This window comes from Monodelphis domestica, chromosome 7 (assembly GCF_027887165.1).
Source record: "Monodelphis domestica isolate mMonDom1 chromosome 7, mMonDom1.pri, whole genome shotgun sequence".
In the NCBI taxonomy this organism is placed as follows: Eukaryota; Metazoa; Chordata; class Mammalia; order Didelphimorphia; family Didelphidae; genus Monodelphis; species Monodelphis domestica.
This window is the reverse complement of record NC_077233.1, coordinates 229,735,430-229,761,684: the sequence shown is the minus strand read 5'-3', so window position 1 is coordinate 229,761,684 and position 26,255 is coordinate 229,735,430. Positions and strand designations below refer to the sequence as shown.

Below are 26,255 nucleotides of genomic sequence, written 5' to 3'. Positions count from 1 at the left end.
CATTTATTTTGTTCCCTTCTGGATTGCATTCTCCAATCAGGCTACAGTGGCCTCCTTGCAATTCTTGAAAACCGCATTTCTCCTATATGTGCACTTCTCTGCCTCTTAGTTTCCAGGGCTTCTCCAGAATGTGCACACAGTAGGCATTCCACCACGCAGACAGAAATGAACAAGACTTAAACATCTCCCAGCCTCTAATCTGAGCTTTAAGACGACCCGCCCCCCAACCTACTACGTATAAAAAAGTAGGCGGGGCGGGGGAGGCGAGAGTCTCCAGGAGTCTGATGGGTGGTTATGGCCAGAAAAATCCGAGGAAGGGAAGTTGTTATTGCTGGTTAGCACTTTATCCAGTGATGAAGAAATAAAGTCACCCTAGCTGAATACTTTATTATAGTATTTTTTAATGGAAGCCTTGAAATTTAGAGACAGGAGCAGCAAGATCGGCAGGAGAAAAAAAAAAAAAGCCTCCCTCTTCAATTCCTCCCCACCCCCACTCCCTGCTGGGAACAGTAGAGAACGCTCCGCGTAGAGAGACCTCCCTGAGGAGCGTGAGGCATTGTGGGAAACGGAGGTCCTCCGCCACCATCTTGCTTTCTCTGAGCCCTGCTAGTGCTGGGTCAAAAGTGAGTCGGAGCCATGAAGCTGCTAACGGGCGCCGGATCCTTCTCGGTGAGCGGAGCCGTCATGGCGGAGATGCAGAGGGAGTGAGGGGCTTCCGGTAGGGGGCGGGGGAGGGGAGAATGAACTCCCTGGCCGCGGATCCTCCGATTCCCACTTCCCCTCTGGCCTCTGCTTGTCCTTCAGCTGAGCCCAGCAGGAGCGGCGGGGGCCGGGGCTACTACCAGGAGGTAGCCGTTGCCCACAAAGAGCTGAGCCAAGCCTTGGACCACTCCTTCCTGAAGGGCTTAGAGGAGATCTTTGAAGGTTGAGTCTGTGACCCTGTGACCCCGCTCCAAGGGCAGGGCTCGATCGGCCGAACCATCATCCCTGCACCATCCCTGGGGAGTAAGGCTGAGACTGAGGAAATATCCTCCTTGAAAAGTTGGTGCAGCTTGTGCCATAAATTTTATAGAGCATTAGATATCCCAAGAATCTCCCTGGTTGCAGGATGCCCTGGAATAACAGCTCTGACGACTACCCTATGGGCTCTGGGGTAGGAAGGGGAGTCGTCAGAGCTGTGGTTCCAAGTCTTACTTGGGGACGAGGTTATAGCGGGAATGTGATCGATCATCTCATCTCTTCTCCCCCAATTCCACAAGTAAAGATGTAGACTTTGAGTTCATAAGATTGACTCAGTGTGTCCAGGAGCTCACATTTCTGTGATGATTGTTAAATGACATAATATGAGATGAATTTTTTTTTAAGATCCAGTGTTTGATTAGAGAAGGCAGTAATAGATTGGGATGTATATGGGCCCCACGAGGGCAGTTAGGTGCTTTATAAAGCTCTAGTACTTTACTTTAAAATGTGTTACTTCATTCTGTAGAAGTTTATCTTAAGTTTCCTTTATTTTTTTAAACCTTTACTTCCTGTCTCAGCATCTGTTATAAGACAGAATAACAATAAGGGCCAGGCAATCGGGATTAAGTGACTTGCCCAGGGTCACACAACTAAAACATGACTGAGTCTGAATCTGACTATAGGCCTCCACTGTGCTATGCCCCAGTTTCCTTTATTTTTATAGCTCAGAGGGATAAAATGGCTTCCATTTGAAGAGATAGTAGAACTTTGGTCCAAGGATTGAAGCCCTTATATGATAATTATGAATAGGTATGAAGGGGGAAGATGAGTAACTATATCAAAGTATAACTGTTAGAAAACCTTTGATCATCAGTATACATGACATTGTCCAATCTTAGGTGATCAACCACCAAAGAGATTTTACTGGAGGATGTGGACAAGGGTTATACAGGACTTGTGGATAACTTGTAGTCTTCATTTTTAATAAAGTGCCCACATGATAAGTGTCTGACCATGGATGGTTGAACACTGACTTAATCACCAAATCTCCAAGGCTAGAACTAAGAAAATCTAGAGGTAATAGAACAAATCAAAAGAAGTAGGATATGAAAACATAGAGGTGACTAAATGGGTAAGGCTCTTGTAAGAAAGGATTCCCTAGTTTCCTAGAATCCATTTAAAAGCTCTTACTAAAAATATTAAAGTTCCTTATTGTAGTCCTAATGTAGTCCTGTCATTTTATAGAGAGTCAAACAAAGGCCTGCCAGGCAGGTGAAGGAATCTACTTCCAAACACAATCAACAGAAGAACTTGAATAAGGAACCAGGATAAGGAACTCCTAATCCAGTGATTCGAAGACTTTACTTAATAGCACAGTCATACCTTTCACCTCCCCACTAGGTTTTAGATTCTGAAATTCCTCTTTCTGAATCCAAATTCCTTTTGCTCTATACATATTACCATTCCACTCCTTCATATCTTTTAATATACTCTGCCTCGATTACCTGCACCCTTCTATGTTCTCCCAGTCCTTCAACCCTTTTTTGTATCTTTTAAGAAATAAGTTAACTTATTTCAATGATATTTTCACTAAGAACCTAGCATCCCTTGGACTCTTGGCTGTATTTCCCTTAGCTGTCTGAATGGAGTTTCCATCTTTCCCTTTCTGGGCAGCCCAAGTTGTTGATAGCTAAAGAAGATTGCTGAGGCAGCTAGGTAATCTCAGTGGATAGAGAGCCAGACCTGGAGAAAGGAGGCCCTGGATTCAAATCTGGAATCAGACACACCCTGGTTGTACAACCTTGGGCAAGTTTTACCTCCAGTTGCCTACCCCTTGTGCCTACTCTTCTGCCTTGGCACTGATAACATGTATTGATTTTAAGTCAGAAGGTAAGGATTTTTTAAAAAGAAAGTAATGAAACCATGCTAACTTTCTATTATTAATCTATGCTATTTAACTGGCATGCCAGTGTGGAAAGATCACTGGATTAGGAGTTCCTTATCCTGGTTCCTTATTCAAGTTCTTCTGTTGATTGTGTTTGGAAGTAGATTCCTTCACCTGCCTGGCAGGCCTTTGTTTGACTCTCTATAAAATGACAGGACTACATTAGATGATTTTTAAGGCATTTTCCATGTATAACATTTTAATATAATTTTTATATAATATTACATTAGGTAGACTCTTGTATCTTTTGCTCATCTTTTATTCTCTATGGCAGAGATGTCAAACCGTGGCCAACCAAATAGTGTAATTAGGAAGCATTTAATAAAAATGCAATACTGTGTAGTGTTAATTTGTGATTTTCCAAGACAGTATGCTGCCTGAAAGGGATTCTTTTCTGTTTGATTTTTATACCAGTAGAGCTACTGCATTCTCCAGATGAGTCCTATAAAAAATTTGTTTTCCATTTTCCTTAAGCCTGCAACACAAGTTCTGCTAGCTTCACTTTCATCTGATGATTGGGGGGGGGGGGGGGGGGCTCATCTACCTCAAGAACCTTAAATTGTAGATAAGGAAAGGGAGACTTAGGTTAAAGTAATTTCCAAAGTCAAAGAGGAAACTAGTGACTGAACTAGGCTGACTCAAATATATACTATATAATACTACTATATATTTTAGAAGTGCTTTTTAAGTCATGAAATACTGTTTCTATTTCTAGCTGTCAGATTACATATTGACTAATATGAATGAGGAGAGCATTTATTTAGCACTTAACTATGTACTAAACACTGAGGTCACAAAAAGGAAATTAAGACAATCTCTCAATTAGCTCATATTCAGTAACAGAAAACAACACATTTCAGCCATTAAGTCCAATGAAAGGTACAGTTGTTCTAAGGGTGTAGCAGCAAAACACAGTTAAATGCCTCTACTTTAATGTCATTTCAACTAATAAAAGCAGATGAGTTTATGTGAACCATTTGATAGTGCCCAGGTCTTTGGTGGCAAGAACTTTCTTTCCTGGTCTTCAGTAGCCTTGTCTCTAGCACCTACAGGAGCAGTTCCCAGGATGCCTCTCCATAGGAGTTACTTCTCAAGATGATGGTTGAGGGCACTGGGTTGGAAGCACTGTTACTCCCTAGATTTGGGGGCTAACTCAATCAGGGTCTGAGAGAAAGTGGTGATTAAGGTGGTAGTGCTCATGGTAATGACTTACTTGGCAATACCTTACAGTCATACCTTGAGTGTTTTATTTGTTTTTGAATTGTTGAGTTGATTTATTTGCCTAATCTAGAGAGTGATTTTTGTGTCCAATACCAATATAATTTCTCACATGTATTTCAAATACCCATGTCATTTTGTTTAGCATCTTTAAAAATCATAGTTCTCTTAGATACAACCTAGGTCTTATGATTTTATAGAAAGCAATATTCATGTGAGGAATATTTGTCATCTTTTGTGTTTAGAGACGGTTTTATTCCCTTAAAGTTGCTCCAAAAATAAAAACCTCTACTGTCAAAGCAGCCGTACAACTCTATCCTGAGGAACTTCAGGTAAGTCTAACCAGATCTCTCAAGTATTGATTAGGAAAAAAAAATTCTCATTACTTGTTTATAAGATGACATTAATAACATTTTTGCTTTGTTTTAAATATAGCTAACAAAGTTACCAAATGGCTTAGTGATTGCTTCCATGGAAAACTATGCCCCAGCTTCAAGAATTGGTTTATTCATTAAAGCTGGTAGCAGATATGAAGATGCTACCAATTTTGGAACCTCCCATTTACTCCGTCTTGCATCCAATTTGGTAAAGATCCTTTCTCAATACATTTGATTTTTTAAAAACCATATTTATGAAATCAGATAAATATTTGCAAACAGATGAATATCCTAGTTCTGTGTTCTTGACATGTTTTATTTTTATAGTATTTGTGGATAAAAATGAACTTTAAACTTGAAATAGTGGTGAATGATAAAATGATAAAAATAAAATAAATAAATGATTAAAAAAATACATGAAGCAGGTCAGTTCACAAATCTAATAAGTTTTTATCACTCACGTAAAGCTCACTTATAGCTTTAAGATTCTTCAACATAATTTGACTATTATCTTTATTGGAATACTTATCTACTCAGTTTACTCTGTTAACTTTTTAAACTAATGTTGAACTACTGTTTTTTCTTCTGTAATATTCCCTAGTAAATGCACTTTCTTGGCTTCTTCCTTGACCAGAGGAGCTAAGACTTAACACTTAACAGCTAAGATTTGGTTGTTTGAAGAAGAGGAATCTGTCATTTGCCTTAGACACTTTGATTCCTTAAGCCTTACAACTTCTTTAGTAGCTCCCTTCAATCTATTAAAAAACATTTATTGTGTTCTATAGAGTCCTAGTTTTAAGCAATTCAATATTTTAGACAATTTTGCTTGATTAAAACTAATATAAAGAAAAAATACTTAAAGCCTTTCATCTTTGAAGTTACTAATTTGAATCAAATTATAATAATTTAGTACCTTTTTAGAGAAAAATACCAACTTAGCCTTTGTGTGCAGATACATAAGACACACTACCTATGTCAATGTTCTAACAGTGGCATATGTTTTATATTATAAATGATCTTTCCCCCCCAGAAGTGCAACCCCTGTGCCTCTGGTAAATTAGCACTTGATAATACTTTTTCAAACTATAAAGTGCCATTTATACATGCTATATTTTATAATTGAGTCATTATTTGTATACTTTTATTTACTTAGTCTTTATAACTTTCATTTTTACTTTTCTGTTACTAAATTTGTTTTGACACAGTGTACAAACTGATCATCTTGTAACCACTGCATAACATAGTCTTCTTTTCATCTCAACAAAATACAATCTCAGAAAACAATTAGGATGAGCTAAATCATTGCAAATGATAATACCTCTAACCTCACATTTTAATATTTTGTGAGATACTTAAAAATAATTTTGCTAAAATAGCACCATTGTATGTATCCTTTGTAAAAATTTTGAATTTCATAATACAATGAAAAAAGTGTTGGATTTGTAATCAAAGGACTTGAGTTAAAATCTCACCTCTATATTTACTCGCTGTGTAACACAAGACAAGTTGCTTAACCATTGTGGACTTCACTTTCCTCCTTTGTAAGATAAGGTGGTTGAAATAAACTCTGAGGTCACTGCAGCTTTAAGTCTAGGATCTTATGGATTTTCTAGAGCAATAGTTGTTTTCATTTATATTGCTGGAATACATAGATTGTTATTTTGGTTCTGCTTTGTTCACTAGGCTTCACTTTCTATATTTCTTGGAGTTTCTTACATTTGTCATTCTTAAGGATTCATTTTCATTTTTGAGCTTGCCAACAACTTGAGTATATTTTGATTTGGATATTTGTTGCTATTATGGTATGACTTTTGGTATTTCAAAATTATTGACAAAAAAGACTTTTTTTTTTTAAGACTACCAAAGGAGCTTCTTCTTTTAAGATAACTCGAGGGACTGAAGCAGTTGGTGGCAAATTAAGGTATGTTAAATAAAAGACCTAGTTACCAATTGAAGCTAAATAATGTTTATTCCACAAAGTAGAAAATAATTTATTTTACTAATTCAGAAATTCAGATCACTGACCTTAATATACATCTTGTTTAGTGTGACTGGTACAAGGGAAAATATGGCTTATACAGCAGATTGCCTTCGTGATGATATGTGAGTATCAGAATGTCTGTATCTTATTTTTGCAAGGCAGATATATTACCATTGGCTTTATTTTAGGGTCATGGTCCCCAAATTTGCCTCTTTGTCTTTCACAGTGATATTCTAATGGAGTACCTGCTCAATGTCACCACAGCACCAGAATTTCGACGCTGGGAAGTAGCAGATCTTCAGTCACAGCTAAAGATTGATAAAGAAGTTGCTTTTCAAAACCCCCAAACTGGTAAAAAGTATCTTGATATATTATATTTAAGTGATAGTGTTGTTACAACTTAAAGATAATCTCTGGCTGACCGCTTAAGCCAACCATCTCAGGTGCTTGTACTGTGTTGGGGCTTTGAGGATCAAGAAGTAGGCCTTGGTATTATCTAGTTGGGAGTTCAGTCTTATTAGTCTGATCTGACATAATCAGATTGGGCAACTGATTTACACTAAATTGACAAGAAATTAAGAAACTGTGCCAATGAAATAATTTACAGTGAAAATAGAACTATTAGAGGATGTATTCTGGATGCTAGAATTAACATGTCTGCTAGCCATTAGCAGGCATTTCTTGCCAGTAGGAATATTTACTTGAAAAACTAAATTGATAATGGAAGATTATAAAACTAGGTTTCATAGGAGTTATAACTTGTTTATTTAAATTATGCCCACCACATGTCTCTTCATTGCCCTCTGCGTGATAATCATTTTCAATCCTTCAGATATTCAGTCAGCTATTACTTCAGTACAGTACATCAGTATTGTATTATATCAAGCACTTCTCATCTCCCTTTAGCTCTACAATAAAAGTAGAAGTCATTATACCCTGCTCTGTAATGACTAACAGCTTCATGAGGAAATGAAAAAGTTTTACAAAGAACTCATCTAAGATTGGCACTGTTCCTGTTGCAGTGAATTAGTGATGGCGGTATTTTATGATAAGATAATTAAAACTTAAGAATAACAGTGATTAAAGATATTAGATGTATGAGATATAAATAAAATATAATCAAATGCTTCTAGTCTTTTCATTGGTTAAAGTATCACAAGTCACTTTTTTCTTATTTTAAATAACAATGTCCTAAAATGCTTATCATTAGGAGTCAAATCTTTAAATCAATGGTTGTCCAAATTATTATTTCAAATGGAATAATGTATGTTTTAGAAGAACTGTGGAAAGTATTATAAACACTGTAGATTTAACTAAGATTTTAGTTGTATTAGAATTTAATGAGGTTTGTCCATGATTTGTTGTGGGTTTTTTTGGTAATGTTCATTATTGTAAAGGAATTAGATTACTTTTGAACTCTGTGGGGAGTCGGGGGGGGGGGGGGGGGAGTATGCTATTGACCTTTATCAAGGAAGTTAATTAAATTTTAGACCTACAGAGGCCTTAGAGATCACCTAATCCAATTCTTAGTATTATAAATGAAGAAACTAATCTCAGTATTAAGTTGCTTAAGCAAGGTCATACAGTTAGAAAATCTCAGAACTGGGTCAGAATCAGATGTCTTGAGACCTAGATGTGTTTTTTCCAGGGTTATAGTCCTCAAAGCTGGAGCCCCTCTCTTTGGATCATCTTTCTGGTGATGGTGGCAGTAAGTGTGTTGCCAAAGTGACAGAGGAGTTAGGTATTCTTTAGATAAAAACTCTTAAGTGGGACACATATTCAGAAATAACTGTCCCTAATAGCCTTCATTTCCTTAGCTAACAAGCAAAATTTTACATTTGTCAATAGATAAACTATAAGTTTCAAGTTCTGTTAATACTTAAGCACAGTAGAATAATCAGGCACAGTAGAATAATCAGGACCAGATGCTCCTTTTTTCTCACTTTGCTATCTTCACTTTGATATATATTTTAGTGAATGTTTTTTTTTCCTGTATCTTTGTAGGTGTGATTGAAAATCTGCATGCTGTAGCTTATCGGAATGCTCTTTCAAATCCCTTGTATTGTCCTGATTATAAGATTGGGAAAATTACTCCAGAAGAGGTACCTATGTAAATTTTGTGCTTAATACTATTGCTTTGATATTAAATATGCTCATCAGCTCTTTCTGTTTTCAGGAAAAAAAAATGTTTTTCTTGTTTTTTTATTAAGCTTTTAGCAAAAGCTTATTTAGAAAATCCTACCTGGACTTTTATCCTTAAATTATGTGCCCTAATGTCATTTTACTAGGAGATTGGTATGTTTTAGAAATTATTACCCTATTCCTGGTTAAAAGAGCCTTTTGATTCTAAATATCACAATCCTGCCTTCTTTTCTTTGAAGCTTTAGCCTAAGCTTGTCAAGGAGTAGGCAAGAATTTTACAGAATCTTAGGCCATAGTCCAACCAATACCTTGTGAATAAGAATCATCCCCTTTAAATATTTCTAATAAATGGTCATTCATAGCTTGAAAATTGTTATTGAGAGATACCTAATGCCAAGTGTAGTGTTGCTGAGAAAACAGAGTAGTGGATTAGATGATCTTAGTTTCACTACAGCTAAAGATGATTGTGTGTCTGCACCAAGCCCAGAAAGAGGGATGGACTGGCCCATATCAACGCTTCTATCAGCAGTTAGTGGGATCATGCCTGTGAGTAGCCACATACTTTTAACCTGGAACAAGAAAGGGAGTCCAAGTCTCAAAAAAGAAAGATTAGCTACCACCTCCTGAACCAGCTCATTTCACATTTGAATAACTCATATACCAGGTTCCTGATGGAAAGGAGATAAAGGTGATGGTTCAGGTAGAGGTAGCCTGATATAAAGTGATCTGGGACATGGTATAGAAGCTGAGGTTTTCAGTAATATGAACCAAAAACTGACCTTTAAAAGCTGAGGACACAGCTGATGTGTTGGGCCAGAGAGAAATGCATCACAAATGCTTCTACCAAATTGAGAAAACAATTAACCATATATACTTTTTTTAAATTTTATTTTTATTATCATGCAAAACACAGTTCGGTCATTTTAAGAACACACTCATACAAAACCAAAACCCCAAAATAATGAAACCATAAATACACTAATATACTTCTCATCCCTAAATCTTGGTGAATTATTCACACATGTATCAGAATTATCTGTGGCTTAAAAAGAAATATTATGAGAAGGCAGGCTTTTTGCAAATGATTTCCCTTAGAACCAAGCCTTTATGGCCATGTAATTGACAGGAACATAAAATACAAGTAAGAAATTGTCTTTATAGTCAAGTTTTTTTTATAGTAATAGTGTTGTCCTTTTCAAAGTAGTTTACTTGAAAGGCCGTATGCATTTTTTTGTTCTTTGAAAAGGATTGGATTTTTAAAATCTGTAAAAATCTGGAGATGGTGTAGTACTGTGGGTAGAAAGCTGGGCTTCAGTCAAGAGTTTCAGGGGTTTGAGTGTCAACCTTTGACACTGACTTAACCTCTCACTGCTCCACACAAGTATGAGTTGTAGAGGCTAAGACTATGGTTGCAGAGATATCAACTGACTTTAGATGTGTAAGTTCAGGTTTGTTTTTGAAGGTCTCAGAACTTTATAGTCATCTATTTTTTTATGATATTTGCCACACTACACAGTAGGAATTTGCAAGAGAGAGATTATTGAAGGTTCATGTCAGGGAAGGCTTCATCTGAGAGAAGATGACAAGAGTATCTGAAAGATAGGCAAGAACTAGCTGAAATGTGGTTTGTTAGTTTATTTCATTACCATTTACACAAAGCAATCTGTTGTGCAAGTTAAATATCATTACAATAATATATCGGTAACAATAATATTTCCAGGTGGCCAGTGATCCAGTTCTTTTCATATATAATATGGTAAAATATAATTCCAGTGCACCTTAAAATATATCTAGTCAGTTTGGACTTGACATATTTACTTTTTCTCCATCCTTCCTCGAGCAGCTTCAGTTATTTCATTTGTAAAATTAAAGGGTTCAACCAAATGATTTAAAAGGTTCCTTCTGATGCTAAAAATCAATTCTACTTTAACTTTCACATATGTATTCCTGTGCATGGTAAAAACTTGGAGGTTTGGAGGTTGAATTTGTGGATACAGACTAGCCCATCTCCTACTTCACCAAAAGATATACAATAAATATGACACTTAGATTTTAATGTAAGGTGCATGTGAATGTACACACATAAAAGTTCACAAATGTGAAAGAGCAAAACAATTTTGCAGAGAATATCTTTTAAAGTGCTTAGCATAGCACCTTGCATATAACAATCACCATGTAAATATATTTCCTTCCTTTCTCCTTTGTGGGATAGCACATGATGACCTAATAGCAAGTAGATTTTTGAAATGTCTGCATTTTATATGTTCCTTTGGAGTTCAGTTCATCTGGATAGAATTTTTTATATTGACTTTCTCAAAGACAAAAAATCAAGCATAAACAAACTTAAAATTTGCATTATGCTCAAATTGTTCCCCAATATATCCATTTCATCAGAGCAAATTTGCATTTTCAAAACAATTGTTATAACAGAATTTGCAACATTTTTTAATAGTTGTTTCAATTAATGTCAAAATAATCTAATAAGAGTATTTCAATTCTTTAGCTTCATTATTATATACAGAACAATTTTACAAGTGCAAGAATGGCTCTGGTTGGAATTGGTAAGTTTCACATTATCTGTCTTATAAATTTGATTGCTCTTCAGTGTGGGACATAATTTGAATAGTGGGAAATGGTCATGACCTTAAGTCATTGGCTTCAAATACTATGACTACCTTTTGTTTTAATTTCTAGTGTTTTAAAAAGTGACAATCTGATATTTAGCTTTATAAATAGCCTGTTTTGACTTTTTTTCTGTTACTGCAGGTGTAGACCATACTATTCTGAAGCAAGTTGCTGAGCAGTTTCTAAATATGAGGGGTGGGCTTGGCATGTCTGGTGCAAAGGCACAATACTATGGAGGTAGGTATTTTTGGTTAGGTTTGAGTTTATCAGAAGACATAAATTTAATTCATGCTCAAGCAGTAGAGTGTAAAAGGAAATGTGCTAAATTAAAGTCAGGAGAACAAGTTGGACAAAATTATTCCTTCCTCAATCAGTAAATGTTTATTAAGTGCCTACTCTATGCCAGGCACTGTGCTAAGTGCTGGGGATACAGGAGGAGGCAAAAGACAGTCCCTGCCTTCTTGTAATCATGGGGAGGACAACACACAAAAAGTATATTGCAAAGGAAGCTATGTACAAGATAAATGTAAATTAATTTAAAAAGGGAAGGCACTGGAATTAAGAGAAGCTAGGGAAGGCTTCCTGTAGAAAGTGAGATTTTAGTTGGAACTTAGGAGGGAGAGCATTCCAGTAATGAGGGATAGCCAGAGAAAATGTCTAGAGCCAAGAGATGTGATGGCTTGTTTTCAGAACACTTAGGAGCCAATTTCCCTGGATCAAAGAGTATTTCTTAAGGGAATAAAGTGGAAGATTGGAAGGTAGAAGAGGACTAGGTTATGAAGGGCTTTGAATGCTAAATGAGGTTTATTAAAAAGAGTTTATTAAGCAGGTGGGCAGGGGGAAGGGTGACATAATTAGACCTCTACTTTAGGAAAAATACTTTAGTGACTTTGAATGGTTGAATGGAGGATTAGATCGGGAAGAGACCTGAAGTATAATCAACAGGCTTCATTCAGCAACAGTTTGAATATGAGGGGGTGAGAGTGAGGAATCCTGGATGACTCCTAGATTGTAATCCTGAGGGATCAGGAAGATGATGTTGCTCTCAGAAGGGATTGAAGGTTTAGGGGGATAGATAATAAATTCTGTCTTGGATATATTGAATTTAAGATGTCTATTGAACATATAATTCAAGGTATCTGAGATGTTAAGGTCTGAAGTCAGTAGTTTTGGGCAGGATAGGGAGACCTGAGAATCATCAGCATAGAGATTGTAATTAAATGAGAACTGATGAGCCCCCTAAGTGAAGTAGTATAAAGAGAAATGGGGCTCAAGGACAGAACCCTGAGGGACATCTGTGATTAAAAGGTATGATCTGGAGGAGGATCCAACAGAAGACAGAGAATAGTCAAGTAGGATGAGAACCAGGAAAGAATAGGTGTCCCAAAAATCTGTAGAGAAGAGAGAATCAAAAAGGAGTGATCAAAGGTGTCAGAGGCTGCACAGAGGTCAAGAAGAATGTTTGAGAAAAGGCCATTGGATTTGGCACTAAGAAATCATTAGTAACTCTGGGAAGAGCAGTTTGGTGGGATGATAATATCAGGACCAGATTGTAAGGAGAGGAAAGTGGAGGGATTTTTGTAGATGATCTTTTCAAGGAGTTTAGCTTTTTAACTTTAAAGGATAAGTTATCAGGCATGGAAGAATCAATTGAGGGGGTTTTCAGGACAGAGTCATGGGCATGAGTTTCTAGGCAGTGTGATATTGAAATCACTTTAAAAGACTGATATATATTAATTTAAGGTCGCCAAGGAATTCACTTATGTAATTCCTAAATGAAACACTCAAGTCAGCTGCCACATTTTTTTATGGTGTTTTAATTACAAACAGAAGAAAGTATTAGAGGGAGAAAGAGAGAGAAGGAAAGAGGGTTGAGCCAAAGTGGGCCCAAGGTCCCAGATAGCCAAGGCAAGGAAAGAAATCAGTCCCTATCACTCACATGACCAAACTGGAGAAAAACAGTCTGCGGGCTCCTCCAACTCCAAGCACCAGCCTCCAACTCCCTCTTGCCCTCCTCACAGGAAGTCACGACAACTCCAGAGACTGTCCTCTACCTCACTTCCTGCGTCTCATATGTGCCTCATAGCTAGGACCGCCCAGAAGTCTGTCCTTTTTGCACATGTCTGTTGAAGGCCATATTCTCAAATAATTAAATCTTGAGTTTTGCTGCAGCCCTTCCTAATCTTGTTACCCTGAGTAGGGTGGAGATTGTAGTTTCCAAGACCTGATTATATTATTCCAAGTTTCTCTATTGTTATTGAACAGGAAATAGCTAAATCCCATCTTCTAAAGAATGGTCTGAATAGGGTGGAGTAGTTTTGAAATTCACAGCAGTAAAAAATGAACCAGTAGGGGGAAGCTGGGTAGTTCAGTGGATTGAGAGCCAAGACTAGAGCCAGGAGGTCCTGGGTTCAAATCAAGACACTTCCTAGCTGTGTGACCCTGGGCAAGTCACTTAACCCCTGTTGCCTAGCCCTTACCACTCTTCACCTTAGAACCAGTACACGATTCCAAGATGAAAGGTAAGGGTTTAAAAAAGAAGAAAGAAAGAGAAGAAATGAACCAGTAAATACTGAGAGACTGAAAAAAAAGTAGGATGACAGAGGAGGCAACCTGTTGGAGAAGACAGGATGGAATGGGTTCACTTGAACAAGTAGAGAGATTAGCCTGGCTGTGGAGTAAGGTCACTTCATGTGACATGGGGTGAAGAAGTAGAGTGTGGCAGAGCACACCTACGTGATAGGAGATGTGGATGAGGGAGTTACTGTGATTCTACTTAGTAACAATTTTTTACCAATTTTGCCAGAATCTGTAGGTTGGTACTTGAAGTGTATTTTGTAATACTGTGTGGGTTAGCTAGTATAGAAGAGACAAATTTACCCCTGCTGTGTTTTCCATTCAGTGGTCCAAGTTATAAATGAACAGTACTACAAGATGATATAGGCTTCTTTTTTGTGTATCCCATTACTTTTGTGGAGGTCAAGTTGACAAAATTTAGATTTAATGAGAATTAAAAACAAAATCCAAACAAATATAATTAACTTTTTGCTTTTCCTCCCACCCCAGGTGAAATTCGAGTGCAGAATGGTGATAGTCTTGTCCATGCTGCCATTGTAGCTGAGGGAGCTACCTCAGGAAGTGCAGAGGCAAATGCATTTAGTATCCTTCAGCATGTCCTTGGTGCAGGCCCTCATGTTAAGAGGGGCAGCAATGTTACCAGCCTGCTATGCCAGGCTGTGGCTAAGGGAACAAACCAGCCATTTGATGTTAGTATAAACATTTATTGCCATTATTCTGTTTTCAAAGATTTAATATTAAAATGATGTAAGAATGGGCTTCAGAAATAATTTAAGATTTGAGATGTTCTTAGAAAAAAAAATTTTTAACTGAAGAAATGATGATGCTTAAATTGACATACTTCTTTCCCCCATCTCTGATGTAAAGCCTATTCCAAATATTCTAATGCAAAAGAGAGAATATTAGAACTGTCAGAAATTCAAATTGGATGCTAAACATTTTTTAGTTTTTTACCCTTTGGGTGCTTAAAATTTTTTTTTGACTTAAAGGTTTAAGCTGCCTACAGATTGCAGCCAGTCCTTTATTAACTTGGGTCTTTTTCTGTCTTCCCCAGTTCCATTTCTAACTCACCACTTCTCATCCTGCTCTATGCTACTCTTAACTCTGGTTCAACGGTGAAATGAAATAATATTAATATATAGCATAATTAAAAGTTCATTGTTTTACTTCTTTAACATCATTCTATTTTTAAACTAGGATCAAAGTATTTAAAATTACTTATGAGACAAGAAAGAGCTCAAAACACATCTTTCTCCTTAAAGGAAAGGAAATGACTGTATTCAGTATCCTTTGTGATCATAAAGAGCCATTGTCCTTTCTTTTAGGCCCATTCTGTTATGTTATTATTCTTGATGACTTAGAAAATCTTTGGTTATTTAGATTCTCTGATGGCACTTAATTACAAATTGTGTTTTACTTTTCTCCCTCTATTTCTTCCTGAAGAACAAGGAAGTAAAGCTGTTCTCTAATATTATCTAGTATTATCTTTCTTTTATATCAGTCTTCTTATTTCCTTCATCTTTACTATTGACTCTAATGAGTGTTAGTAATTACTTTTTCTTAGGTTAAAATGAATGCTTCTTACTAAAAAATCAGTTTGATGGTTTTGATTCAGTAGTTGGCCAGGTGTTTGAGTTATGTAGATGTTGCAAAAAATACTGCATTGAGCTGTCTGAAGATATGTGTAAGTTTTATGTGAGATATGTTCAAAGATTTTTATAAGGTTTCACTGAGAAAAGCTTTAATCACTGCATGCTTGGAATAATGCACTAAGACCCTTGTTTATCACATTTCTGACCATTCAAATATCCAGAGCCTCTGGGAAACAAAAAAAGGTTTCATAGACTTAAAAAGAATTTTTTAATTACAGAACAACAGTCTGGGGCCACTTTCCTTAGGCCTCTAAAATCTCAGGAATATTCCTGCCTGTAGAGAAAGTATGTGTTAATTGACATTGATAATGATGACGGTCATTGAGACCAAAGTAAAGCATTTCATACAAGAAACCTCCACTAAAGCCCTCCAGTGCTTTAGTTCTCTAGGAGAAGAGCTTAAAAAAATCTAGAGGACTTGCAATTGGTATGTGACTGTAGAAAGTTTTAGGGTCCTTAAAAGTACTGAATTAATTAAGTTTAAGAAAATAGGAAAGTATTGTACATTTTAGGACCATTTCCATCAAAAAGTTATAACAAAAGTAAACCACCTAGAAACTAAAAGAGAAATGAGGACATCTCAACAAGGAGGAATATTTGTAAAGGAAGTATTTTGCATACCTATAGATGGGGGAGAGTTTTTAAATATATGAGGGGTAGAAAGGATCACCACTGATAAAATGAACAGTTTTTAATATAAAATTTAAAAATTTTTTCATAAATAAAATTTTGAGAAAAAAAATTTTTTGCAACAAGATTATATATGTGTGTGTGTGTGTGTGTGTGTGTGTGTATTTGTCCAAGATACAGAGAGTGATCTCAAGCCTTGGTTGTAGTTTTTAATTTATTAGAACTTTTGGAACCACCCTGTATAGTTAGTGAATGTATATATTTTTCAAATGTCAATCTGTCAACTGTTTGTTTTGTTTTTTTAATGCTTCAAATGACTAATAAGAAATTAAATTACAACAACTCTGGGATTTTCCTCATATACTAACTTGCAAAGATGACATAAAAGAAAATGAGGATTGTTGATAGGTTGTAGGATCACAGGCATACTCATGCTCTATTGGTGAAACTGAAGTAGTCCAATCGAATCAAAGGGAACCTGAAATAGTACTCTAAAATCATTAAATTCTGAATACTCTGGGACCTAGTAGTCTTATTACTAGACTTACTCCCAGAATAGATCAATAAAAGAAAAGATATAGTATCACTTTTTGTTATAGCAAAAAATTACAGTGATTCCCTATCAACTGTTCAACAAGGCTGAACAAATTGTGATATGTGAATTAATGGAATATTATTGTGTCATTAAGAAGTAATGGTCATCCTTAAGGAATCTTCCTCTCATATCTTTTTATGATTTTTATTACCATGGTTAATAAAGTTCATTTGTTTTTTAGGTTTCAGCCTTTAATGCAAATTACTCTGATTCTGGACTCTTTGGGATTTATGCTATATCTCAGGCTGCAGCTGCTGGTGATGTAAGTTAACCAAAAAATATAAAATATAAAAAGATTTGAATATTATGATCATATATTTAATATTTATAAATATTTATAGTATGGCAGCCAACATTTATATAACACTAAGGTTTGCAAAGCACTTTATATACATTTGATGCTCACTACAACCCTCTAAATTAATTGGGTGCAAGAGGAGAAAATGGCCTAGAGTTTTAAAAAATTGCCCGGGGTCACACAGCTAGTATTTTCTGAGGGTAGAATTTTAATTCAGATCTTCCTGGCTCCATGTCCAACATTATCCACTTCCCTACTTACCCATCCAAATGGTTATGGTCAAGGAAAGGGAAGTGCTAATATCTACTTCCTTTGGCCATTTTTTTTGTCATACATATAAATAATTGATTGGTAAGAATGTCAAAGGCTATACATTTTAGGACCTCCTTCCAGACCGATTTAATCTGTTATAATAAATCTGCCAACTCTTTGGTCTTCCAAACCACAGAGCTCCTCATTCTTGCCAATGAATGTCAGATGCTTTGCTGAAATCAAAACCCTTTTAAGAGTAAAATTAATAGAAACTGAATTTTGAGGCTATATATTTATACAAAGCTATATTTAAGCTCTGAAAAGTTGGTATTCATTCATTTCAATGTCAGTACTGAATATCTTTCATTTTTGACAGCTTTGATTATTAGAAAGATCTTTATACTGAGCTGAAATCTACCATTAAAATTTGCACCACTTCTTTTTTTGTGCCATACAAAGCTGATTAGTATGTGCAATTCATATATATATATATATATATATATATATATATATATATATATATATATATATATTCTGAGAATTTAAAACAGGTTATTAAATAGAGGGTTTGTAATAATTTTTACAAGTAAGCAGGCAGGGGACAGCTGGATAGCTATGAGAGGCAGGAGGTGCTAGGTTCACATCTGACCTCAGACACTTCCCAGCTGTGTGACTGGGCAGGTCACTTAATCCCCGCTGCCTAGCCCTTACCACTCTCCTGCCTCAGAACCAACACACAGCATTGATTAAGGCAGAAGGTAAAGGAAGCAGGAGTAGTGAGTCACTAAAGATTTTTTAAAAACCATTACTTTCTGTCTTAGGTAGTGACAGTAGTAAAAGAAGGTTAAAAGGCTAGAACATTGAAGAGCCAGTGAAGAAAATCAGGAAGGCAATAGAAGAAAAGAGTATCTCAACAAGAAGTGCTGGCAAGTAGTGTAAAGAAATCAAGACATTGAGAATAGCTAATGAATTTGGCAATTAGGAAATCATGGGTAACCTTTAAAAAATAGTTTTATCAGAGTGGAGGAAGTAGAAGAAAACAAACAAGCATTATTGAGTTGCCTTTATATGCCAAATACTGTATTAAACACTTTACAAATATGGTATATATTCCGTTTAATCCTCACAACCCTTAGAGGGTGCTATTATTACCACTTTACTGATGCAAACCAAAGGTTGCACACCTAGTGGTAGTATTTGAGGGAAGATTTGAATTTAGGCTCAGTCATCTCTATCCACTGTGCCATACAGCTGCCCTAGAATGTGGTAGAAACAGGGAACCAATTTCAGGTTAAAAAGGAAGTGAGGAAATAGGCATGAGAATCACTCTTGAGTGAGTTAGATGTGAAGAAATGTCCAAGAGAAGTATTGTGCCTCCTCCCTGTTACCCTAAAGAAAGCCTCCATGTTCCTGAGTGTCACCTTGGACCTTCTGGTTTTCTGCATCTAACAAATTAGCAGTCCCTAAACCTCCAGCCCAATGAAGAGGACTTCGAACCCCCCAAAAAGTATCCTACTGTTCCAGCTTTTAACTGTGCAATCTATTTCTTGACCCAAGTAATAGGAAGACCATTTTCTATCTCTGGTTGGTTTTTCTGGTCAGCACTTTTCATTCTACAGCAGCCTCCACTGTATGTCTTGATGCTTTCTAAGACTTTCTTTGAAGGGAAGAGGTCAGTGTATTAAGATAGGAAGCCTACAGCACCGTCTAATTTGGTTTGGGTGTTTTTAGAAGGAGATTTGGAGCTCTCAACAGCTCTCTACCGCCTAATATGGGAAATGGCCTTGGCCAAGGTTATATTGTCATATGGAAGTCTTGGGAAGTGTGCTTTGATGAAATGGATAAAGGGGTGCTCAAAGTTACTGACTGAAATTTACTAATGTCTAGGTTATCAAGGCAGCTTACAACCAGGTAAAAGCAGTTGCTCAAGGTACCCTTTCTGAAGCAGATGTCACAGCAGCTAAGTAAGTGTAAGAAATAAAATGTCTTTTATGCTTTTGGTCTTTTTGGTAAGGAAAATGCTTTCCTAAGTATCAGTTCAAATTAGAAATGCTACCTTCAGTCAGGTTAGGTTAGCACTAAGAAAATAGATCCCAGTGCATACTCTTTTAAATCTTTTTTTAAAATATAAAATGTTTTGTCTTTTAATTGGGCTCATGGTTTGGGTCAAGCTGCACAACTCTTAAATCCAGTTTTGAAAAAACAGACAGTTCTCACTTTATAGAAATTGCATTTTGCACACTTGACCTTAAAGAATTCTGAAAGAAATCAACGTTCCCCAAAAAAATCTGCATGTTTTTTTCCTTTTGGTTCTGACCAGGTCCCTGTGTTTCTCCTTTTGCCCTGGTCCCCACTTGTTCTTGTGGTCCCTCCACAGATGTGCAGCCCCCTTCCTGACTTCCTCCCTTCCCCCACATCTGCATGCAAATCTTCTCTGCAAAAGTTGCTTTACATAGCAGTCTACAGAAGTGAGAACTGTCTATAGGTTTAGACTGGTTCAAAAACATCCTTACATACCCTTCTTATTAGATATATCCTCTTCTTTGCTAACATCCTCCATATTGGCTATTACTGTATGTCAAATAATTTCTGAACTCCTCTCAATTCATTCCTTAGTACACAAGATATAAAGCCCTGGAGTGATACCTGAAATATCAAATGTTTCTGTGTCCATACTTAACACCATCTTTTTTAATTGCATCTTGGACCTGACTCCCCCTCTCCATCTCTACCCCACAAGAATCTTTGCAATTATAATCTCCATCTTCACCTCCCCTTATTCCCACTTGACCTTATTAACTGGTACACTCAACCAGGGTCTTTGCTCTGGCCTTCAATGAAACATGAATACAGCATGCAGTTTCAGCAACAACCAGAAAAGGTCAAATACTGAACCAAAGAAAGATTTTTTTGGTTTGCTTTATTAGTGTTCTAGTGAGTTGTAAACATGGCAATTATATAGAGGCTTTTTAATTTAGTAAAATTTGTTTTAAAAAAGCAGTCCCTTTCCCCTACCTCCCTCAAAAATAAATAGAAAACACACTGAGGGCCATTTCCTAGAACAAGAATCACAAAATATCAGGGACCCCCATCTAGTCTAACCCATGCCTGAAACTGTATCTACTTGACAAACAGTCATATCTAATCTGTGCTTAAAAAACTCCATTGAAGGAGAACCCATAAGAAAACAGCTTAACTAAGCGAAGAACTGTTAGTTTTATCTGCAGTTCTAAATTTTAAATAGATCCTGGCAAGTATCACAGAATAGCTTTTTTGTGGAGTTTGTTATTTTGGAATTCAATTCAATTTAATAGCTAGTACCCTTGGATTAACCTTTGTATGTAGTAAGTTTTCAAAAATAAAAGTAACAAATATAAGGTAAATTAAGAAAATAGACTGTAAAATAATACTGGAATACAATTATAGGAGTACTGTGCAATCAACTTGTAACTAATGTTTATGTGCTAAAAGTTTGTCACTTAAATACTGTTCATAACAACGTTTTTGTGCCCAGAAACAAACTAAAAGCTGCATACCTGATGTTAATGGAATCTTCAGAAGGCTATCTGGATGAAATTGGGTCCCAGGCTCTGGCATCTGGTTCATATGTCACACCATCATCGGTTCTCCAAGCAATTGACTCTGTGGCTGCTGCTGATGTTGTTAAAGTAAGTAAAATAGATCACTTCATAACGTTGGACAGTAATTATTTCTTGTACTTGAGCTTTTATGACTTTTTACACAAGTATGTATGATTTACCTTTTTTCACCTAAATAGAAAGGGATCAAACTTTATAAGGGTTCCTTTGGGTCACGGATATTTTCTTTTATTCTCAGCTAGTCACTGTTTACATGTTGGTTCAATAGCTTATTAAATAGTAGCTCATATAACCAATATTAAGAGTTAAACTATTTCTTGATCTAATAATATAATCTGACATATTCAGATTATATAATCTAGTATGTGTATGTATATAAAAATCCAGACTTCACTAATCTAATGAGCACATTAGCATGCTCGTTGGCTTTATATTTGTACATTTGATTAAAAATGTACAAGAAAAAGTTGCTATGATCATTTCTCTTTCTCTCTGTCTCTGCTTCCCTATTTGTCAAGGAAAAGAGGAAGTGTTGTCACACTATCTTTCTTCCCCTAAAATCAGAAATTGAAGTACAAAAGTAGAAATGTATACTTACCCCAAAATACCAAATTACTTTGCTTCTAGAGCTTTTCACCTGGCATTTAAATGTTTGCCCACTTTAATGGTACTTAGTGAAGTAAAAGATAAAACTTAGGTGTTGATTCTATCATTTCCAAAGTGGACTAGATTTTCATTGAAGCAAGCTACTTTGTATTTATCTGTAACTAAGACTGCATTTTTGTTTATACATATTTTATACATAGAAAGAAAAGCCACTAGGTGATGCAGTGGAGCAAGTGTGCTAGGCCTGGAGGAAGATCTGGGATACTTATTAGCTGTATGACCCAGGGCAAGTCACTTAACCTCTCTTTTTGCCTTAGTTTCCATAATGGTAAAATGGGGATAATAGCACCATCCTCCTAGAGTTGTAAGGACAAAAATGAGGTTATATTTGTAAAGCCAAGTACATAAAAGGCATTGTATAAATATTATTCTGTGAGGTAGCATGACCACTTCTTACATCTTTTTTTTTTAAACCCTTACCTTTCATCTTGGAATCCATACTCTGTGTTGGTTCCAAGGCAGAAGAGTGGTAAGGGCTAAGCAATGGGGTTTAAGTGAACTTGCTCAGGGTCCAACAGCTAGGAATTGTCTGACTTCAGATTTGAACCCAGGACCTCCTATCTATCTCTAGGCCTGGTTCTCAATCCACTGAGTATGTTTTAAGTTGTTTAAGTAAGTTTTAAGTAGTAGTTTTTTGGTTTTTTGTTTTTAACGGGACATATCGAATGAATTCGTGAAGGAGGTGGCAAGTATGTTTATCAAGTTTTATAGATTTTTGAAAAGGACTGGTACATAATGTGATAACTTAATATTCCACAGAACCATCTAATAAATCAAAATGGACTCACTATATTAATATTTGATGAATATTTCCCAGGCACCTACTATGTATGTACATACCACTATGGAGAATACAAAAGCAAGGTCCTTGCCCTAAGAGTTTAATTATTTAATAACTAACTTATACATTTGGGTTCAGTTGTTTTGGCTATTATTTGGTTATATTTTATTATTTGTGTCAACTTTTTCAGGCAGCAAAAAAGTTTGTTTCTGGCAAGAAGTCAATGGCAGCAAGTGGAAATCTGGTCAATACTCCATTCCTTGATGACTTACAATAATGAAGCACCTATTAAGGAAGAAAACAAAACACTTTCTCAGTGAACTGGCAGAATAGGCCTCAGTGAAAGATCAGATTTTATTAACACTGTTGGTTTTTTTATTTATCAATGGAAAAATGGTGAAACAAGTGAGACAAATTCCACCTGGTCTAATGTAAAGTCAATAAAAACATTCTCTTTAAATGCTACTGTTGATTTTTTTCCAAAAATTTTTTTAATCTTTTAAATTGAATAAATACCTACTTTGTAGATGCTAAGGGGAATGAGAATAGATAGCTATTTTTTACTTGAGTAAAAAAGCATAAGAAATTTATATAAAGATCACTCAGATTTCAGTCTATCAGACATTGTTTATAAAAAACAGGAAAGAAGATCAGTGGAACACAGATGAGCAAAAACAGGAGCCCCCCCTTGTTCAATGAACCCAAATGCTAAGAGGATTCCCTTATTTTCAAGGGCTGCCAAGAGAACTAGGAAGAGACATGAAAGGAATTAGATGTCCTTCCTCCCTTAATATAAAAGGTCAACCCTTAAAAAAGAAGAGTATCTTTTACAACTATGGCTTAGGGGGAGGAAGGAGCAGGGCATTGCTGAGGGGACTTTTTATTCAAACCAGGAGAGAGGATCATAAAAGGCAGATTTGACTACAGAAGAATTTAATGCTACTGCATAAGTAAAATCAATTCCCAAATATATACAAGGAAAATATATTCTTTTACATATTTATTAAATATATATTTTACATACAGAATATATTAAGTCATAGATTATACTTAACAATTTCACATTATTTACAATTGAATTTGCGGTATCCAGTTAAGCCCTACCAAATTTCCAAATGATCTTTTTTCAAATATATCTTAATGCCTCCTTTTGTATTTATCAGTTACCCCTCTACCCATTATAATAAATCTATAATAAAATCAAGTCCAAAATGTATACAAACTTATCACCAAGAGCCTTTCTCAAAATGGTCAAAGCATATGAAACCTTCTCAAAAGAAGTGTAAACCATAAATCATCACAAGTACATAATACTCCAAATCACTAGGTATAAAACAATACATATTCAAAAATGATTTTTCACACCACACAGATTGGCAAAGATGGCAAGTCTGAAGATAAAATAGTTATAATCTGATACATTTGATGAGGCTGTGAAGTGGCTTAGTCATTGTGTCTTTAATTTGGCATTATGGAAAGAAGCAACAACTCCCTAAAGCAGATGATCAAAGAAACAAGGCTCTAAAATAATTCTTGTAGCTGCAAAAGAATAGGAAAAAAAGTTGTTAGGGAATGGTTGAAAAACTAGGGTATATAATTGTGGAGTTTTAAAAATATGAGAAAAACAGGAAATGGGTATGAAAAAAGTAGAACCAGAAAAACAATACATTCACAGCTTCCAAAAAAGAGATTTCGCTCAGTTGAATCTGCTGTCAGATACAATCACTGTTTTTTCTTTCTCAAAAGGGAGGGCTTAATTGGGGTTGGAGGGGTAATTGATAAAAACAAAAGGAGGTATAATATTTGAAAAAAGATTCCTGGGAATTTGGTAGGGCTAGCTAGATAAGCCAATTCAATTGTAAATACTGCAGAATTGTTATAATGATCAATGGTGACAAATTCACAAAGTTAAGTAGTTATCATTTAGGCAAAATTAAATGATTGGATTTCTCCATGATAGGTACATTTCAGAAAGTTTGCATAAACTGAATGTAAATCAAAGTCCTGTTTTCTAAACCTTTTACATTAATAGTTCATCTTCAGCTTTCCCAACACTTAAATACAATAGAGCACACAATCTAAAAGATTCCTTTAAAAAAAAAATTCTAAGTATGATCATCTGAGGATTTATCTGTTTTTTATAATAAAGTGTGGAGTAACTATATATATATATACATTGACCTGAGTCAGTCTATTCCTTTTACCTTAAGAAGTGAAGATCAGTGTTTTAATTGTCTCATACTTCATTCTGCCACAAAAATCCCACAGCATCATATTCGTATTTGAAGATTAAGTTCTCTCAAGAAAATGGTTCAAGGTACATAAAGTGTTAGCAATTGTATTGTTCTTTTGGGAATGGGAGTTTCAGAACTGGTTATGACTAATGTTTGATATCTAAAAAAGATCCCTTATGCTTTTGGATTACAACTACTAATACAAATTCAATTGGGAGAAATACATCCTTTTGTAAAGTAAATTAAACATTTAGCACTTCAGTGACACAGAAAATTAAAAATCTGATCCTGAATTAAATCTACTTCTTATACTGTAAAATGTCCTTTTCCTGTTGAGCATAGGCACAGTCGTCAAGCCAAAAAGCATCTGATGTAGAAGAAGAGGAAGACATGTCACTGTCTTGTTTTACCATTGTCCAATATGGAGAAGGTGCTCTAAAGTCTTTTGGAACATCCATATTTTCCTTAGAATCCTTATGAATCATAACATCACATCCAATGTCTTCTCCTACCGTAAACATATGATTCTTTTTTTTATATCCATGCCATTCTGTGGAGATTGATGACAGCTTCTTTGTAGAATGATGCTGAAATGATTGTAGAGACTTATAGTACATAAATTGGCCATCTAAGTCTTCATCTTTATCATCTTCACTACTAGATGAAGATGTAGCATTCTCCTGTTCATATTTTTTGGATGTGCTAAAATAGAAGGAATATGTAAAGAAAGAGATCTTAAGATTTGCAGTATTTTTAGAATTCTTAAATGAATTGCCCTATAATCTGAATTAACCTCACTTCAAGATTTTTTTAAGTAATCCTTGATCTTTTAGATTCCTAGACTTTACTTTGGAATACTTTGCATTATTTATAAAAGCTGTGTTAAAATTAAACCTGAATTCATATGGAAGAACAAAAGACCAAGAATATCAAAGGAACTAATGAAAAACAAATGGGAAGGATGGGGGCCTAGCAGTACCAAATCTTAAACTGTACTACAAAGCAGTCATCAAAACAATATGTTACTGGATGAATAGAATAAACTAGGGGTAAATGACCTCAGCAAGCTAGTGTTTGATAAACCCAAAGATCCCAGCTGTTGGAATAAGAACTCACTATTTGACAAAAACTGCTGGAAAAATTGGTAAACAGTATGGCAAAAATTAGGTTTAGATCTACATCTTAAATCCCTATACCAAGATGAATTCACAAAATGAGTAAATGACTTAAATATAGTGAAATAATAAGTAAACATAGAATAGTATAACTGTCAGATCTGTGGGAAAGGAAGGAATTTAAGACCAAGCAAGAGATAGAAAACATCACAAAATGTAAAATAAGTAATTTTGATTATATTAAATTTAAAATGTTTTGTACAAACAATGAACTGGGAAAAAAAATTTTATAACAAAATTCTCTGACAAAGGTCTAATTTCCCAAATATAAAAGGAACTAAGTCAAATGTACAAGAAATCAAGCCATTCCCCAATTGACAAATGGTCAAATGATATGAATAGGCAGTACTCAGATGAAGAAATGAAAACTATCAATGAGCACATGAAAAAAGTGTTCTAAATCCCTCCTGATTTGAGAAATGTGAATCAAAACAACTCTGAGGTGTCACCTCACACCTAACTGACTGGCCAATATGGCAGTAAAGGGAAGTGATAAATGTTGGAGAAGATGTGGCAAAATTAAGACACTATACACTGCTGGTGGCGTT

General features: G+C 35.6%; 2 protein-coding genes across 3 annotated transcripts in view; one reads left to right on the top strand and one right to left on the bottom strand.

Annotated features, from left to right (window-relative positions):
• Positions 1–240: 240 nt before the first annotated feature.
• Positions 241–22,758, top strand: LOC100026672 (cytochrome b-c1 complex subunit 2, mitochondrial). Its single transcript, XM_001377169.4, has 14 exons — positions 241–669; positions 4,369–4,455; positions 4,559–4,708; positions 6,357–6,421; positions 6,547–6,603; positions 6,708–6,832; positions 8,486–8,583; positions 11,127–11,184; positions 11,390–11,485; positions 14,315–14,514; positions 16,884–16,964; positions 19,140–19,216; positions 20,767–20,920; positions 22,489–22,758. Exons 1-14 carry the CDS (start codon positions 637–639, stop codon positions 22,573–22,575), a joined length of 1,368 nt encoding a protein of 455 aa, XP_001377206.1. The 5' UTR covers positions 241–636; the 3' UTR covers positions 22,576–22,758.
• A 527-nt stretch (positions 22,759–23,285) lies between these two features.
• PDZD9 (PDZ domain containing 9) overlaps positions 23,286–26,255 on the bottom strand; it is a 46,579-nt gene continuing 43,609 nt past the window's right edge. For both annotated transcript variants that reach the window (XM_007498233.3, XM_001377182.4), the window contains exon 4: positions 23,286–25,234. In XM_007498233.3, the coding sequence (XP_007498295.1) occupies positions 24,832–25,234 (403 nt within the window). In that variant the 3' untranslated portion in view covers positions 23,286–24,831. The remainder of the gene's footprint in view (positions 25,235–26,255) is intronic.

Coding starts and splice junctions, on each gene's coding strand:
- LOC100026672 (XM_001377169.4), top strand. CDS start 637: ATGAAGCTGCTAACGGGCGCCGGATCCTTCTCG. Junction 4,456..4,558: donor TCTATCCTGAGGAACTTCAG/GTAAGTCTAACC, acceptor TTTTAAATATAG/CTAACAAAGTTACCAAATGG. Junction 6,604..6,707: donor GATTGCCTTCGTGATGATAT/GTGAGTATCAGA, acceptor TGTCTTTCACAG/TGATATTCTAATGGAGTACC.